At 52.6% G+C, this 17,630-nt stretch overlaps 4 protein-coding genes and 1 non-coding gene across 5 annotated transcripts; 2 read left to right on the top strand and 3 right to left on the bottom strand.

The window, feature by feature from the left end:
* Positions 1–2,576: 2,576 nt before the first annotated feature.
* On the bottom strand, positions 2,577–3,790 carry COL26b_009224 (uncharacterized protein; the record flags this gene model as incomplete). The annotated part of the gene is made up of 2 exons (XM_053181960.1): positions 2,577–3,556; positions 3,673–3,790. The coding sequence occupies 2 exons, from the start codon at positions 3,788–3,790 to the stop codon at positions 2,577–2,579; spliced, it is 1,098 nt and encodes a 365-aa protein (XP_053034076.1).
* A 3,020-nt stretch (positions 3,791–6,810) lies between these two features.
* COL26b_009223 (uncharacterized protein) lies at positions 6,811–7,547 on the bottom strand (the record flags this gene model as incomplete). Its single annotated transcript, XM_053181959.1, has 2 exons — positions 6,811–7,392; positions 7,458–7,547. The coding sequence occupies 2 exons, from the start codon at positions 7,545–7,547 to the stop codon at positions 6,811–6,813; spliced, it is 672 nt and encodes a 223-aa protein (XP_053034075.1).
* Positions 7,548–11,307: 3,760 nt separating this feature from the next.
* Positions 11,308–11,401, bottom strand: COL26b_009222. The gene has a single exon. It is a non-coding gene; the product is annotated as a tRNA-Ser (tRNA).
* Positions 11,402–12,586: 1,185 nt separating this feature from the next.
* COL26b_009221 (uncharacterized protein) lies at positions 12,587–13,079 on the top strand (the record flags this gene model as incomplete). Its single annotated transcript, XM_053181958.1, has 2 exons — positions 12,587–12,827; positions 12,889–13,079. 2 exons carry the CDS (start codon positions 12,587–12,589, stop codon positions 13,077–13,079), a joined length of 432 nt encoding a protein of 143 aa, XP_053034074.1.
* A 2,351-nt stretch (positions 13,080–15,430) lies between these two features.
* COL26b_009220 (uncharacterized protein) lies at positions 15,431–16,547 on the top strand (the record flags this gene model as incomplete). Its single annotated transcript, XM_053181957.1, has 3 exons — positions 15,431–15,437; positions 15,686–15,694; positions 15,748–16,547. 3 exons carry the CDS (start codon positions 15,431–15,433, stop codon positions 16,545–16,547), a joined length of 816 nt encoding a protein of 271 aa, XP_053034073.1.
* Between the last annotated feature and the right edge of the window lie 1,083 nt (positions 16,548–17,630).

Raw genomic sequence — 17,630 nt, 5'->3', positions numbered from 1 at the left:
CGTCCCGCTTTCATCGTGCCGCAACTCCGTCAACCGGACTGCCAAGTGGGGTCATCGCGAACCAAACGGCGGAAGCAGCCGCACGCTGGCGGAAGATTGATCGATGAAGCCGATAACTGATGTATAAACTTGCAGAAGTGGTCCCAAATATGGACAGGTTTTATCGGTTGACATCTTGTCAGAAGCGGCCAGACTAGGCATCGATGTTATACCTGAGCGCAAGAGAGTTGCCGCCTAGTCTGGAGTCAAATATGGATGCACAGCGCCCGCATTTCCTCGCTTTTCCCACGAGCCCACCACGAGCACTGCATGCACTTGCAAGCTCATCGTCGCAGGCTCAAGATTTGAAGTCAAGACAGGCGGGGTATCATGGGACTATAGCAATAAGCTACAATGTTAAGCTTGTCAGACTCATCTTCGCCCCTTGTCGCCCTTTGTCAGTTTCTTGTCAGAACTGCGACCTCAAACCCAAAACTGATGTCGTTTGTTTCGTGCCTGAACTCGTTTGAACATGCAGCGAGCGCATCGAGAGTTTAAAGCCAAAAGGCGAGTAAAAACGCAAAACAGCAACAGAGTACAGCGATCAAACGCGAAGGGCTTTTAAGAAAGAAAGTGATGATGTAAGGTTAAGAGTACATCATACACGTACCTGACTCACATGATCGCTGGGATGTGCCGGCGCATCTGATGTCTCGTTCTCGGCACACCGAGGTCAGTCAGCCTCTCCCGCTCTCGCTCTCCTCGCCTCACCCGGGTCCCCCACGTCTGTCGTCGAAACACTTGAAACTTTGACTTGAACACCAGACGCCGAGCCACGCCCGAACATTCGAGAAGGCATAGTCGCGGATAGCTCCAGCGCGACCGGATATTTTCTCAATGATACCAGCCGCGCAATGCGCGAGGCGATAAAGTGATTGATCTTCCTGAAGACTGCGTTTTGAAAAACGACGACTGAGTACATGTCCGTAGAGGTTGCCCGTTTATGTTGGTGTGGAGGAGAACGTCATTGACTTTCCCTTTTCTGCAAGGTACAACTGAACTTCCAAGAGAATTGTGGGCTGGTGTGCCAACTTACTTTTCTCCCAGCCCTTCACAGCAACTCAAGAGGGAAAAAAAGACTGGAGACTTTTCAGCTGTGGCATCAATGATAAGAGCCCTTTGGGGCTTCTGATAGGTCACTTGTGTTGCTGTTCCTGAAAACGAGTTACAGGATTGTCCATGTCCCTCCAATGAGCTAACGCAGGACCTGGATCTTCTTTCGCACCTGCAGTTGAAGCCAAGAGAACCTGAACAGAGCTTGATGTCCACCTGTAGGGCTTAGCACCACCGGGGCCATTGCAAAACCTTGGAGAAACGTCGCAGGAGGGTTTGTCTCCTCACGCCCCAAATCAGGGACCTAACGGGGGGCAGTTGCTGTACGGCTGATCAATCAAGGTGGGCAGAAGTCTGACTTTATACCACGGAGATAGCGTGGCCAAGGCATGTCATGATTGCTTCTTTCTCAGCGGAAGAGCGGGAGAAAAGCAAGTCGCATGTCGGAGGCCGCGAAAACCTTCCCCTCTTTGAAACTCAAAGGCAATGCGACTCGCGAAAGACTGCCCGCGGCCGATGCAACTCGTTGAAGCAGTCGCCACCACAGAGTTACTTATTCTTCAACAACAGAAAATACCAAAGTGAAGCGGATATGACCAAAACCGAAGCCCCTCCACGCACAACTCCGCGTGGCCTTTGCACTGTGAGACGGAGCCGTGCTAAGTAGCATCCCATTTGCACGGCTCAAATCGTACGAGCGTGGCTCGTTTTCCGTCTGACCTCGCTTGCTATCCATAGAATCCGTGCGTTTCAGCACGGGCACTCCTAACGCGGACCAAGGGAAATAACCAGCTCAGAGGAGAGGCAGACGGGAGGGAAAAACCAACGACTCCACCACCCAGGTTTCAAAATCCGCCCAGGAACGGTCAAAATGCTTTTTTGGTGGTGGGCAGGCAACTCTTGGGGGGCACCATAAGTGGGATTATGGTGCCCTCGGAATTGTACCTGAGAGCAGCTCGGCCACCTTTACCGGCTCCGAGGATGAGATGCAGAGCTGCACACCCCAATCGCTCTCGCATTTGCCCACTCAACTCACATCTCATTCATCTGTGCTGAGCAAACTCACAGTGAAATCTGCACATGAGAAGTGAGTCCAACTCTCACACAGCAGCAAAGTTCACACACATATCTCAGAATAGAACCAGGCACAACGAAGATTTGACATCAAATCATTGCTATGAAATTTTTTTATAATTTTACACACAATAGAGAGAAAAAGAGTTTGTAGTTGCAAACCGCTCCAACAAGCACAAGAATGCTTTCCTTTGACAAATTTGAGTTCCGGATGTGTTGATATTGTGTGCAAAACAAGGAGGTGGGAGACTGATTAGGGAGGAGGGGGGGAGTCGTCGGGAACCACACAACGTCAACGCTGAGAGAGGCACATATGAAGGAGGAAGGAGGGAAAGCAACGCGCTCTAGGTAGAAGCTGAAACTTCTAATTGGAGTCTTGTTGTCTGCTGCGGACTAAGCCCTCTCGCTCTTCATGGGGCAACCTCAGGCTGGAAGTCGGCTCCGGGCACGACGTAGCGCTTGGCCCATCTCAGTCCGCTGTTCTCCTCACGCTTCTGTCTGGCGGCGCGCTTTCCACCGCGGTTCTTGCCCCTCTGGCGTCCGTTACCGCCGGCGTTCGCGTTGCCTCCGGTGTTGGCGTTGTTGTTGCCAGTGTTGCCAGTGTTGCCGGTGTTCGCGTTTCCAGTTCCAGCGTTGGCATTGCCTCCGGCGCCGGCAGTGCCGTCGACAGATGGGCCGGTGTTGGTGGCGGGGAACTCCTTGGTCACGACCTCAGGGACACCCAGAAGCTTGTTGGCAGCAGCGATGTTGTCCTGGCCCTGTTTGGTGCCGTCAATCTGGTTAGCCTTAATGGCGGCCGGGAGGTCGGCGGCGTTCTGCTGCTGCTTGGCGAGGACACCCTCGAGGTCCTGGGCGGTCTTGATGTTCTGGGGGGTGTTCTGGGTGGGGGTGACATCGGATTGCTGGACGGCGAAGCAGCCACCGAAGGGGCCGGCGACGGCGTTGTTACGGCAGCGGACGGTGCAGACGTTTCCGGTGGAGGCGCCGGTGCACTTGAGGTCGTTGGGCATCGTGACGGTGATGTTGAACTGCTGTGCCTTGGCCTGGGAGAAGCCGTTGGTTCCGGGGACGTTGTTGGTGACCTCGAGAGGAGTCTGGCCGGTGGCACCGAGGGAGTTGCCGGTAGGGTCCAGGTCGCAGGCGAAGGGGCCGGCACCGTCGGCGTTCACCTGGTGGATGGTGACGGTGACCTTGGAGCCAGGCTTGACCTGTGTGACGGCGCCGGCAGCCAGGGCGTTCTCGGTGTTCTCGCCGACATCGATGTTGCCGGAAATCTCAGTACGTCCGCACTCGTTCACGGTGTTGGCCTTGATCTCGGCATCGCGGATCAGGGTGGCGTCCTGCTGGCAGGGGTTGATGGTCGTGCAGTTGCGGGCAAGGTTGGGGTCGACTGAAATTTGGAGTCAGTGAAATGAGTTCCACGATAAAGCCCAGTGAATCCCCCGATGATGAAATCTCATTTTGAAGCCATCACCAACTGATTTGTTTGTTTTCCAGCTCACTTACCCTTGAAACCAACAGAAGCAGGACCACCGGCATCGCCCTGAGCATTAATGATAGCCGCGTGGCCGCGAACCACCGCCAGCATGGACGCGCCGATAATGATATCCTTGAAAGAAAGCATCTTGTCTCGCAGAGACTAAGTTCAATGTGCCCAGCACGATTAAAGGAACGAAGTGAAGGAAGAGAAGAAGAGAAGAAAAGAAAAGCGAAGCCCGCTGGGAGAGCGAAGGCACAAGTGAATGATATTGATTGTGTGGGTGAGGGAGGAAGAGGGAGAAACCTAAAAGACGAGACGACGCCGCGAAGGTCATCTTATACATAACCTCGCGGACGAGGGCCGAAACGACGTAAACGTACTCAAACGCCCACCATCAATGATGTACGCTGATCTGCTCAGATCATCTGCAACACCTCCTGTCGCAAGGCTGTGGTGCTGGGCGGAGTCGCGACCTGACCCTGAACCAGTCCTCTCTTGGCAGATGGAGGGAAGCCTGGGAATAGGCCCTGGAAGGGGAGGGAAGGGGAAGGGTGAGGCGAGGCAGGGGTTGGTCAGGGTGAGCATGGTGCAGTTCGCGTGTTGGTCGAGGCCTTGTCAGCGGCCGGTAGCGAGGCATTCGGGTGGCATATGGGGGGCATTACCATAGTATGGCCAATATGGCAGCGCATTCAGGACGTGGAGGAGGCTCTGGGAGTGCGTTGGATGTGGATGTTGGGTGGTTGAGTCTGCCTCTGCTGGTGGTGGTGTTGGTGGATCTTGGAGTTTGGCGAAGGATCCCTGTCTGTTAACACACACAAGACCCCTGCCTCCCACCCTTCTAGCCCATGCAAGTCCGCCCTTGTCCGCTCTCGTCCGGGATGGTCAAGTCGGTTGCCCGCGAGTCAACGGCGAGTTTTCACAAACGGCGTCTAGCCGTGTTTGGCAGGGCCGAGACAGACGGGAGGTCGGACGATTAGGCGCTGAGGGGTTGGCTCTGAAGAGGCGAGCGTGTTTCACAGAGCATTACCAGATGCCCTAGTAAGCAATTTGACAACGGAGCCAGGGCATGTCAGCGCCCCTCCAAAACGCAGCCAGACCACCACCAGGCGCCCAAAAGGGGACGAAGGGGGGCGGCAGCGAGCGAGGATAATGAAGCTTACTACGCCGTCATAATGCCTGCGAAAGAGGAACCTTCTTTGCCCTCCTCCTGCGAGATGGCTGCGGCCCATTGCTTTTTCTGGGTGCACCGCTGCGAGGTCGTCTGTTGTCCCAGGGTCGACCCGTCTCTTCTCGGCCAAAAGGGGGTCACAGACTCGAGGTGTGATACACGTGCCAAGAGGCAAAGCCCAAAGCGCGCGACGATGGCGGCGGCCGAGGGCGAGCGAAGAGAGAGTGGAAAGCAGGGCGAGAGCGAACAGCAAGCCGGGGCTGGAAGATTCCTCCCATTCTTTTTCGTCCCATTCCTGAAATCCTGACGTTGACAGCAAGCAGGCAGGCATCGTGGCGTCCCGGCTGCGGCTGCGGGTAGGACGGACAGAACGTGGACTCGTCTGGTGTTGCTGACTCTCTCACACACTCACTCTTGCTCTTCCTTTCTCTCTCTTTTCCCCTACGCAGTCACCTTTTCGTCCCGCCCTCAAGGGTGAGACCGACGCTCGGAGACCGGCCGAAGGGGTCGCCTGTTTAGCCCAAAAGAAGCCACACAGGCGACGGATGGAGATGCCGCCCAGATCCATCCAGATCGTGGCTGGTCTTGTTTTAAAGATTTCGACCAGACGACGAGGGCAAGAAGATGCGAGCCGCTAGTCCCAGTTCCCAATCCCGCCCAGCCCCAGCTGAGCCTCCTCCAAGAAGCTGTCAATTGTCGATGTTTATGACGATCGGGAACCACTTACCGATGACCGACTCGGGGATTATGTGTGGTGTTGCGACCGTGAACTCCAGAAGCCAAGAACGAGCAACCTGCTTCAGCAGCGCATCAGCGTGGAGAGTCGCCGTCAATCAGCGTCAATCATCAGCAGCGGCCCTACCGATAGTAAAGCCAATCTCCTCGGGGGTCCGGGGAGCAATCTATCTTGCCCACACGAATCCCCGTATTCGACATAAGGTAACGGATGCAATATACATAGATTAACGGGTACCTGACCGCCGGACGGACTAAAAGAGCGTTGTATGGTACCTTGCATGGAAGGCCGTCCGTCACTCGGATGATGCACACTGCTTGGCCACTTGGCGGACTTCACTCCTGCTTGCCTTGCCATTACGCTTTTGTCATGCTCATACAGTTTGGTTTCCATGGCTGCTAAATTCCGGTCATAATTCCCGCCCGCGTCTCCAACACGGCTGCCACCTCACGCACACTCACACAAACCACCAAAACCACCACCAAGACAACCACCATCCCCAAATAAAAATTCTCCGCGACGGAAAGGAGAAGCGCGAGATCCACAAGATTGCTGCAAGGAGAGCGCCTCCCCCCGGCAGCGCAGGGATCCTAATACCAGGATCTACCCTTCACGTTTCACCTCGGCCCACAGTTAGAGCAGGTGTCATTCGATCACCGGCAGCCTCAAGTGGGTGGGCTGCATCGCTCGTGGGTGGATTTTGGACGTTTCGAGACGAATCTGAAGCATCGACATCGAGCCACTAGGGTCGCAAAAAAGGAGATAGCTCGGGGTTCTTTGCGTCCTTTGCAAGACAGCCATTCGCTGTGGTGTCGTCACTTGGCCAGTTTCTTCATGATATTGGTCCACACACGTAAACTCGAACGCTCTCTCTCTCAGTCTCGCGACCGGCGCCCCCGTCCTCCGTGTTCACATGGATTTCAATCTCGTCTCGCGCTGCCCTCCGCAACTGTAAAACTTTAGTTCTTAATTACCTGCCCAAAATTGCTATGCTCCCCTCCCCTCCAACCCCGCCGAGCGTTCGCGTCGCCGTTCTCCTGTTCGACCCGCTTGCAACCTTATGCCAAAAAGTCGACGCCTGGACCAATGATGATTATGATCGGGGATTTAGGAGCGGCTGGTCCCCTTTCTCGGCGGCACGATGCATCAACCTCGCAGATTGCCTATTTCCAGCCAGTACTGCAACCCAGCCCAGCGGCTGTCGCATCTAACCTCATTAGTGTTTGACTCTCTGCACCTCAGCCCCCTCGGCTCCCCCTTCTACTGCTGTGCCTTCTTCCAGGCTTGGTCAGCGTCGGGATGGACCGACGGCGAGACAATATGCTTCCGCGCCTCCTGCTTTTCTTTATAATCCGTCTTGAACCGCCGGTCTCGATCACTAACGTACTTCTCAAAGTCCAACTGCCCCTCCGCTGTGAAGCTGGTCATGAGTTGCGGCTCTCCTAGAGGCAGCTGATGGCCCTTGTCAACCTGCCAGAGGTGATAGACCTTGCCGTAGACGCGAACGATTTCCTCCATCTCCTTGTTCTCCGCCGCCTCCCACAGCGCATCGGGCAACGACGGCTGGGGCATGAGGAGCATCCCCGACTTGACCTCGTACACATGGCTATGCCACAGCTTCCGCTCCTCCGGGTCCAGCGTCTCGTACAATTTCGGTGAAATCATGTACTCGATGCCAATGATGCGCGCGTGGGGCTCGGGGCTGTCGTAGAGGATGCACTGTCGGACATCGTCGTTCAAATGTCCGCAATAGTGGTTCGCCTCAACCACCCGGGACGGGTCCGATGCGTAGGCGTGGAACGCGTTGAGGTGCGCGCAGACGTTCTTCAGCGGCGCAAAGTCCTGGTTGTCCGATTAGCACGATGGAGTCCACTATCCATATGTCGCATCGGCAGGCAAAAGCAGACCTGGACGGCCGAGGCGCCGGCTTGCAGGACCTGGTTCTTAGTGGTAATCGGGTCGCCGGCGGCGGGGTTCGTTTCCGACTTGGTTGCCATTGTTCACTGTGAGCGAGATTGCAATGTCGCTCGCTAAGCGGGATCCTTGGGTTTAGTTCCACGGTTGGGTCTGTCGATGTTCGTCTAGACTTGCCCACCGCCGGACTTCGTGTCTTTGCGATTCCTTTTCTGTTTTTGGTCTCTGGAAAACCTCAGTTCGATAGTGATCATGTCTATGGTGTATTCGTGACGTCATGCAGCATGTGCGTGTCCTGCAACGCGAATTTCATCATGATTGCGGCATGCGGTGGCATTGCGCATATCCTCTGCAAGTATTGGACGTCCGATTGTCAACCGCAAGTCCAGAGCGTGAACTCAGATGCACAGGCCGGAGCGTTGTTTCCGGCGGCTCTTGCTCTCGGCAGCCCAGTGCGGCAAAACCTTCCGAAGCTGATCCGGATGATCCGCTTCCGGGCGGGTGCTCCCGCCGTAGCGTGCTCCGAGATTTTCTGGGTCTCGATCGGCCGGCGCCGAGGAGGGGCAGTGCATGTCCGGGCTAGGGCAGAAGTACTTCAGCGGAAGGTCCCGATGATTAACGGTCACGAATCATGGTCCCGTGAAACAGGCCGCTCGGATTTTGCAACAGCGGAATACGGGAACATCACGACTAAATGGGGAACCTTTTTTTGTTCACAAACTTGAGGACTCTTTTTAGCCAAGTAATTAATCATGATACAAACGGATGTCACCATCAATACTGTAGCCTCATGCGTGACTCGCCGATAAATCTCATACTCCCAACATTGCACAACATTCACAGTATCACCAGACTGATGGATGTATTACATTCAAATAATCCAAGCTATTGATGCGCGCCGCAGGGTGTTGAGGTTGTACACGACTGCATTGACGGCCGACAGGTCAACCGAGTAAACGTCCAGCCTAACTCTCAGCTCTCCTTAGACGATCTCCCTTAGGTGCAAAAGATGCAGCCACAGCTAAAGTCGAAGCTGCAATCGCGCTTGTGAACGTCAGGGTAGGCGGCAATGATGGCGTCGACGTAGTCTTTGCTTAGCTTGATGGACGTAGTCTGCCCTTCAGGCGCAGGAGCGGTGACGGCAACAGACGCGAAAGCGATAGCGGCGACGGCGAAGAACTTCATGGTGGTTGTCGAAAGGCTACGAGATTTTGTCGGTTAGCTCAGAGTGCATTCATAAAGTCTTTGAGTCCAAGGATGAATTTTTGGCATGTGCGCTTACAGTTGTATAAGTGAAGATTTCTGTTGTGACTCAGGAATGATAAAAGCTGATATGTTTCTCAAATGTGCTGATGAATGCAAACACGATGAATAGCATTGACCTCTCTTATATACTTCAAAGCTACGGGATGGGTATCGTTGTCCCATTGTCACATACGACCATTCATGTTCGCCGGAGAACAAGCCTTCAAAGTGCGAGGTTGATTCCACATTGGTGGGTTTCGAATTACCGTGCTTGTCACGACAAGTCCACGAATCGTCATCTTCCAACATCTATACAGGCTTCTCATAACCAATACTGGCGCAATAGAAGCTAAAATCAACACGTCAGAGGCCTTGGCATTCTGCGTCTCACAGGCGGAGGTTACATCCGTTGCTAGATGTGAGTGTCGATCGCGAAGCTATCCCCGGGCGAGTGGTCGTACGCGCGAGTAACTAGGGAGTATTCCTAGGATAACAGTAAGCATGATTTGGACTAACCGGACCATTGCTTCCAACGAATATTCAAATTTGTGAAAGGGGGTCTCAGATTGCTCTATTCCAACTTGCAATCGGCAACCGACTGTGGAGCGACAAAGTAAGTATGTTGAGATCATTCGTGGAACACAATTGACCGGTAGGATTCTCATGGACGGCTTATCTCTCGGACTTCTCTTACTATATGCACATACTCCGACTCCCTATGACGGATCAGGCTTTACGAATTAACCTCATGATGGACGAAGGATCGTTCTTGGCAAATCCTAGACTGTGGAGTTGAGCGAATCAACTGCCAGCTTCAGACGCGTTGAACTAAGCGATATGATAGGACCTGCACTTGTAATCACATATTGAGATTGTGGATGTTCGGATGTTTTCTGACGTCGATGAATCATTTTTGTTGCTGATTTATGCATCTTTCGTGACGAGGAATGCGGATTTCCAAACTCTCGAGACACTCAAACTGCTTGAGGGCAGAAGACCTCTTGGATAATACTCAATCATCTTTGTTTCTCATAGTACTGGAAATAGAACGTGAGTCATCTTGGAAGAGAGCAGAAGTTTTTGAAGCCCATCGTCTCAATTTCCTGCTCGTAGCCTCTGTTGTCTCGGTGTGCTCACCTCACCGAGTGCAACGTTCTGGCCATTAGTGGCCCACCGAGATTGTGGAGCATTTAACCCGGTAACAGATACTCGGTGGTATTCTCCACCTCGGTGAAAGCCGGAGAGACGATTCAGGATCTCGAAGGGGAAGCCGATTGGGTTGAAGAAGACTTTGCGCACCAACAGCCACTCAGTCACAAGCCTTGCTAGACTTTTGCGCAGAAATAAAAGGGTGCGCTGCACAATAGTAGCGATGTTATTGTTGTTAAACTTTTCGAGGTCGCAACGGCCATGGAGCTCGGGTGCATTACTTACGGAGTGCAGTGGGAGGAAACTCCTGGATCAACCATGCAGTCAGTCTTCAGCCGACGAATACGAGATGTTCGTCAAAAGCTGAACAAAGAATTGAAGAAAAACATGGGTGCCGAGTGTCAACTCACGGGAAGCTGTGTTGGGACTTGAGGAAATGCAGATCGATCTCATTCTGGTAATTGCCGTTTTTGTCTCTGATGCCATCAAATCCCTGCATCAAGTTGTGTCTCCCCAGGCTTCTTCTATTCTTAGCATGATCATTGTCTGAGGTCGGATCCGATGGGAAGTCCGCGATCACCAGCTAAGCCGCCTTGCTGGGCTTAGTCCTTTAGTGACCCTTGAGCTAGTGAACCTCCGAAACGATACGGACTACGTCACCAACCTAACGATTCTTCTCGATCAAATCTTCTTGCCATTTATTGTGCTCTAAAGGTCGAATCGAACACCGCAGTTACAAGGCAATCGAGAGCTTCGGCTTGGAAGGCATGGACTTGATCGCAGGTCTACGAGTTGGCACGTGCCCCCAGGCAATCGCACCACTCAAGATGTACAAGAATTTTTGTGAATTGGCTCTGCGCCTCAACGCAAGCTTTACACGCGACCCAAAGGCCGCATGCCGAAAGGCGTGATGGGAAGCAGTTGATTGAAGTGCAGAGTAAGAACTTTCAATGCATTCGTCAATCCAAGAGGCAAATCCTCGTATTCTTTCGAGGATCAGCTTGGGGTGTCTCATTCTCCGCCGTTGTTCGGGCGGCGCAATGGTAGGGGCATCTGACGTGCGTCCACGGGCCGATCTAGTGTGCCAAGCCACGAAGCTTGTGCGTTGGAGGGGAAGAAAAGATGCGACGGCGTCAAAGGATGTGCGAAACCAATGCCATGTTGGTGGCTCATTGACGTGAGCGTGCAATACAGGACGCGTCTAGCTAGGCATCAATACCAGCAACAGGAAGTAACGTTGAATCTCGGTAGAGCTGTGCTGCTATAGAAACAGTAATGAAAAATAATCTAATACAATATCTACGCATCGCCCGTTATGCGTACAGCTTTGCAAATGACTCGTGGATAAATCTGAATGCTCAATGCTCATGCAAGCGGTGTGGAGAGGCAGTGTGAATTGAGGACAAAAAAACATAATGAAGTGGTATGAAAAGAAAATGCAAAAGAAATCGTCACCCACAGGATTCGAACCTGCGCGTCCGAAGACACTGGCTTGATAGCAGATAATAGCAGGCCAGCCCATTAACCACTCTGGCAAGGTGACTAATCAGTAGATGTGAACATCCGATACTAACCTGACTATATTGGGCAGTACGCTGGACAGGTACCATTGGCCCCGCAAATACGAGAAGATCGTCAAGCAGAGCTTCTGCTCCCAGCGACATGCAGCGGACAGTTGTGCACACCGGATCACTGCCGACAGCTGGTTGGTTAGACCCCTAAAAAGCGGCGCATCTTACCCGAATTTCTCAGCTTCAGCACTTCATTGCGCCATGCTGGTCCTCTCCACATAAGGAGGAACAGCACTATGCCAGCACAGATATCAATGTTTGTATGCTAGTCAGTTGTCTGACTCTGACGTGTTTGTTCTGTTTGGCCCATTGAAACGTTACCGTTGGTAGGCGGTAAGGACAGCCCGGTCCAGCGCCGTCTACTCGAATCGAAGCGAAGAAAAAAGCAACGCCACGCAGCGAAGCTCCCTTCTTCCCTCGGGGCAATACGAGAGCTTGTCAAAAACAAGTCGTTTTTATTTATAAAGATCGGCCGGATCGGCACTAAAACACTCGGGGAAAAGTAGGCTAAAGTTTGATTAGTGCCACCTTTGGGCCTCAGCCCCCGTCGCTTTTCCCGCGCGTGTCAGCGGCACGCTTCCCCCGACCGACCGAATTCCCTCTTTTCCCGCCCCCTTTTCCGGGACTGACGTTGTTCAACTATGCAATGTTCCCCGGGAAGAACCAAGAGCCCGCTAAATTGGCGGAAACTGCTAAGAATAGGCGAATTAGGAAACTCTCTAGGGGTCCTGCAGGCTGCGCTCAACTCCTAAAGCCTTCCAAGTGACCCAGGAAACGCTCCGATGGCGACATGAGCCGCAGCGCCACCCCGCTGAAGTCGGGAGCCGCTCGCTCGGCTAGCACGGGGGAGGATTGAGGGGACCCAACGATGTCATGCCCAGATGATGTGCGCCGCCCTACCGACAGGTTGGCTGAGTGCTGGGAACCTGACGTCGGGTGATGCGAAAATTTCCGTGGAGATATGGAGGCGGCTGGGGTTGAGTCTCCATGTTCATTCGATGTTATGATGGAATACTTAAAGATCGGCCAAATCCTCTCCATCCCATCTCTTCCTGTCCACACCAACACGCATCTAGACTTCCAACTCATCTGAACTCCTGAACCAACCACAACAATCCACCTACCTTGATCACCAACCCCCCTACAAATCATTCAAAATGCAGTTCCGCGCTTCCATCGCCGCCGCCGCCTCCCTCTTTGCCCTGGCCAACGCCCGCATCTACGGCATTGCCTTCCCCGAGACCGTCAAGGCCGGCGACCAGGTCAACGCTATCATCGAGACCGAGAACTACATCCAGTCCGTCCAGGACGTTGCCATCGCCTTCGGCATCGCCCCCGAGGCCTCTGCCTACCCCGGCACCCTCTCCACTGTCATCGGCTCTTTCTACCTCGGACCTGGTAAGCCTCCCCACGGACCCCGCGGAAGCCACCGAATTTGTTCTAATCTTGTGCCCAACAGAGAAGTCCAATGTTCTTGACAACATCACCGAGACCGTGACCATCCCTGGCGAGCTCGCCGCTGGCACGTACGTCGTCTCCGCCGGCGTCTACAGCCTGTACGGTGCCTCTTCCAGCACCACTCTCACCAACTACAACGTCACCATCACCGTCGGCGACGCTACCAGCGAGAACTACGTCGGCAGCCAGTAAATGCAGTACGACTTCATGAGCATCAGATAAAAATCACATGGCATATAAATGGCGTTGGGTCTGCTTCACTTGCATATGCACCACGACTTCCTTTCAACCTTTCAACTGTCCTCTCAGACGCAACCAACTGGGGTGGACACCCTTATCTATAGGACAAGATAGATGAATTCAATAATTGATAGTGTTTTCACTCGCATGCCCTCCATTCAATCCTGCTTAATGCAGGTCGCGCTCCAGACTCTGTGAAGGCCAGTCTTTGTACGAGGTCTTGTGCTGGAGAATGGTGGTTAGCCTTTGACGATTGTTGCCGGGAAACGTTCGAAATACTCAATTACTAGACTTCCGGTCTTCTCATTTAATTGAAAGGGGGACTAATAAGCCGAAAGAGGTAATGCGGGTTTGGATGACCTCATTCTGCGGCTGTGAGCTGTGCCGCAGGCTGGCGTGGTGAACGTGTATGATAGAGCCCCTGAATGTTTGCAAGCGTGGTATTGAAGACTTTTAGCACGTAAGCTACACCAAGCTTCGCAACAGAAAGTAGGTTTGGTCTTGTTAAGTTGATAAAGAATGCCGGATACTTGGTACGCTAGACTGGTTCTGGGGGTAGCAAACATCCAGGGGTTGTGATACTGGACCCAGGCCATGTCAAGGTGTATCTGACAGCCTGATTTCGAGAGGTCGCGCAGGCTTTGATCTCACCGGTCTTCGTCATGCCCAAGCCCTTCCCTCGACCTCTCCGACATCTCGACTTCATTCTGTGAAAGTCGTCTGCAAACTTCTTGATCGCCTGGTCTTCTGATTGTGACTTCTATTCTTCATTGAGAACCGACCTTCGTCTAAATAACCGTAACAACAGAGGGAAACGCGAACACGCCGAGCATGGCTGATGTCTTGGGAACAGTCCTTGGGGTGGTGTTCCTAGGGCTTCACTTCGGCGCCAGCATCAGCAATTATCTCGATGGAGTCCAGTGCCGCAAAGAAGACATGGAGTACACAACGAGATGTTGCAAGTCTATGAACTCTTTGTTGCAACAGATCAAGTCACTTCAGTATCAACTTACCGGCGTGAATATCACCGCTGTTAGAGAGGCGATGACGACAGCGGAGGTCGAACTTTCCATCCTCGGCAACTTTGTTGAGAAGATACGCGCCGGGAATAATGCCAACTCCCCTAATCCGGTCATGAAGAGGGCAAAGAAACAGAAAACGAAGCTTCTGTATCCTTTTCAGAAAGATCATCTCTATCGACTCAACGCGCAGTTGGATGCCGCCAACAGAGCTCTTCAGGCGGCCCTGCTACAGGTCCAGTTGTATGTGACACTTTGAGTGCCTACAGTTTGGCTCTGATCGGTTTCTAATCGTATGTATAGGAAGCTTTCCATCGCTCATGGTGAAGAGTTACAAGGGCTGAAAATTGGCCTCGACTCATTGTCACGGGGAGTTTCTCAAATGCATCTGGCTGTTCAGACGTCTGTCCAGAAGACATACTCAAACGGAATGATTTTGAATTCGACCTTGAACAACATCGAAAAGAAAACAGCGAATCTGCCTGTGGCCTCAAGTCAACAGGAGACGACGCTGGTCCTAGAAGATCTCAAAGAATTGAAAATGATGTTGACGTCCTTGATGTCTTCATGTTCCGATGGCAGGGCGGTCCTGCCACGATTGATCTCCAAACCAGCCGTTTTGAAGAACTTCTGCGATGTTGCAGAAGTTGACAGTGGAAATGCGGCGGCTGGTGCAGCAAACGATTCCGACCGTCCGTTCTCGCGAAGCCGTTCCTATCCTGGATTCCAATGCACCTGCAAGCCACGCCAAGTATGCAGACAGAGGAGACAACGGATTGGATTGGCGTTCTGGGAGCAAGAAAGCCTAATTGGCAACGTTCATGCTGTCCTGGTGCTCTTTCGCTAGCGTATGCACGACGTTGAATGATACATGGTCTATCGGTATCTCGACAAGTACCCTGAAAGCCATTCTTCCTGCCGCTATCACGTTCTCGATGTCCGCCACCTTCGGTGCGGGGGGCTTTGGCATATCGCCATCCTTTACATACTATCCCGTCCGCCAGAAAAGCCCGGCTCTGAATGTCATTCGCCTTTTGGAAGACGCATTCTTTCATCGGGAGTGGAGTGAAGAAGAGTGCAGTGGTCTGATTCAATGCGGCTTGAAGACACTGCAGGCTACGTTCATGGCCAAAACATCGTCTCCCCTTGAAATTGATAACTATGGTTGCAGTCTTCTGGGAGCCATGTCTCGCATAGCGGCCAATAGAACTTGGCAAGGGTATAGAAACAGGGTATTTGCGTTTTTGGTTGATGCTGGAGTTCCACGGGACCGACCAGACCAGCATGGATCGTGCGTTTCTTAGTGCCCTACCAGAAGCCAGAATGCTAATATTGATCTACTGATACCCGTTTCATTTGTACATCTACCTCTCATCTACACCTTTGGACACTCTTGCGCAGAACGTGGGCGCGCTCGATATCCTTTTGCCGGATGATAGCGTAACTCCGCTGATTCTACAAGATGCGAAAATGCCCCCTCAAAACTGCGACGCAGAAGCAATGCAAGCTTTCAGAAGGGCGTCTGCTATATCTTTGAAGATGAGGAAGGTAAGTATCCCGACTAAAGACCTGATTATTCGACAGGGCCTAATCAGTTGCAGCCTACGAAGGCCACCTCATGGGAGCCATCGTCCGGCAAAACAAAACGATGCTGCTCGACAGCCTCAAGAAAGATACCAACATGTCAGAGTTGTCCGAGATGGACCCATTCGGCCAGAAGATGCTGAATTATCTTGTGGGATGGCCTGAAGGCCTACAGATCATGGTCGAACACTATGGCCTTGCCAGCCTCCAGCTACTCGATCAAAGTCAGTCCACTTTACTTAGCAGCGCTCTCAGCTGGAGTGGGAAGATATGCATAGGCTACAGCCCGCAGGTCTGTTCGGATGACTGCCCATGCGCAAACGCCGTTGATCTACTCGTGAAAGCCGGAAAGGACTCTTCACTCCAATTCAATTTGCATGACAACTGGGTAAATGCAATGCTAGGCGCTTCGGTCAAGGCAAGAGACCTGATCATAGACGAGCTCAAAATTCGCAGGGAAGAGCTGAAACATCTGGGACTCATGCACTTAACCTGCGATCAAATCGATCGGATGGACCTCAAGAAAAAGACGGTTCTCGACTACTACACCAGGCAAGTCTTGGAAGCACTCGATGCGAAAGGCGTTAATGTTCATCCCCGTTGTCGAACGGACTTGCACGCCACAGAGTGGCACTTGGGGGTCACATCCAACGAGCCGAGTGACAAGATATGGCGCAAGGGTGCGTCTGTCTATCACATTCTGGGCTATGCAAAAATCAGCGGGTATTCCATTGGTGCCTGTGAACTAGCAGACTCCCTCTATGCCAAGGGATTCGGCGACATCGATCTCCCGGACATCAACGGTTTGCCCCTTTAGCCGTAAAGTACCCCTGTAACACCTTGTGGTGTTCTGATTGGAATTTGGAAGCGTCCATTGAATTTTGGTTCATGCAACGTGGTGCAAGCCTACAGAGACAAGTACCCAATTGCGTGACCAGATACTCTGCAGCACATCATGTGCTGAGATTAGTTGGGTCTTGTAGTAACTTTGCGAAGGACAACAGCTCCTTCCACTTGCTGCACCGCTTCTTGGAACGCTATGGCGTGTTGATGCCGACCTTTGATCCAAGAGACATCTGCAATTGTAGATGCTCCGTTGGCGGCTGCAGCTTTTGATTTCCCGCGGCACATCAAGCAAACATGGCTGCGGGCGTGCACCTTTGCCATGCTGCCCCTTCGGCATACCTGCTGTTGCGATGGCTTCCAAGAACACGACGATGAGGAAATTCTTGAAATCTTGGAAGAAGACGAAGGGGATCTTGAATCCTTCGAGGTTCTCATGGTTGAGCTTGATAGGAGATGGGAAGAGTTGGGCTGCTCTTTGACGGAGTTCTATCGGTTACATTGGATCGACAGAATGGATGAGGTGCTTCGTCAGATGGACGAGCGAATGCTGACAGCTGAAGAGATACAGAATGTAAAGAAACTTGGTATCGATCTGGCAGTCCGACCGGAGCCTTTCACGCGGGAAAAAGGTTCCTATGAGAACAAAGGCTCTGTGGAGTATTGGTGTCAGCGGATGGACGCGTTGGTTGCGTGAGGGCAACAATTGAATTGTACCATTCTATGAAAATTCAGGTATGTCCGATAATGGCCAGCAAAGAGAAGTAAAGTACGGTCGAATTGGGAATGAGGCAATCAATAGTGATATACCGACGGCCCTATCTATCGACGTGTCTTCCCACCCGTTCCCCTCTAATCAAGTCCCGTTATCCGCGTCCAAGTGAGAATTTCACAATATTCTCGAAATTGCCACGATGTATCGTGTACCAGTCATTGCGCGAGACACGTCAGTAGGACGGTACGGGGCTGTCTTGGCAGTCTCTCTGGGGAATGCTCTGTTGCAGGACGGTCATGGCAACACAAGGACCGAAGCTGCTATTCGGCCTCATCGAGCCAA

This window comes from Colletotrichum chrysophilum, assembly GCF_026319265.1.
Source record: "Colletotrichum chrysophilum strain AFK26 chromosome Unknown scaffold_87, whole genome shotgun sequence".
Lineage (NCBI taxonomy): Eukaryota > Fungi > Ascomycota > Sordariomycetes > Glomerellales > Glomerellaceae > Colletotrichum > Colletotrichum chrysophilum.
Note: the sequence above shows the minus strand (reverse complement) of the source record. Positions and strands in the feature narration are given on the sequence as shown.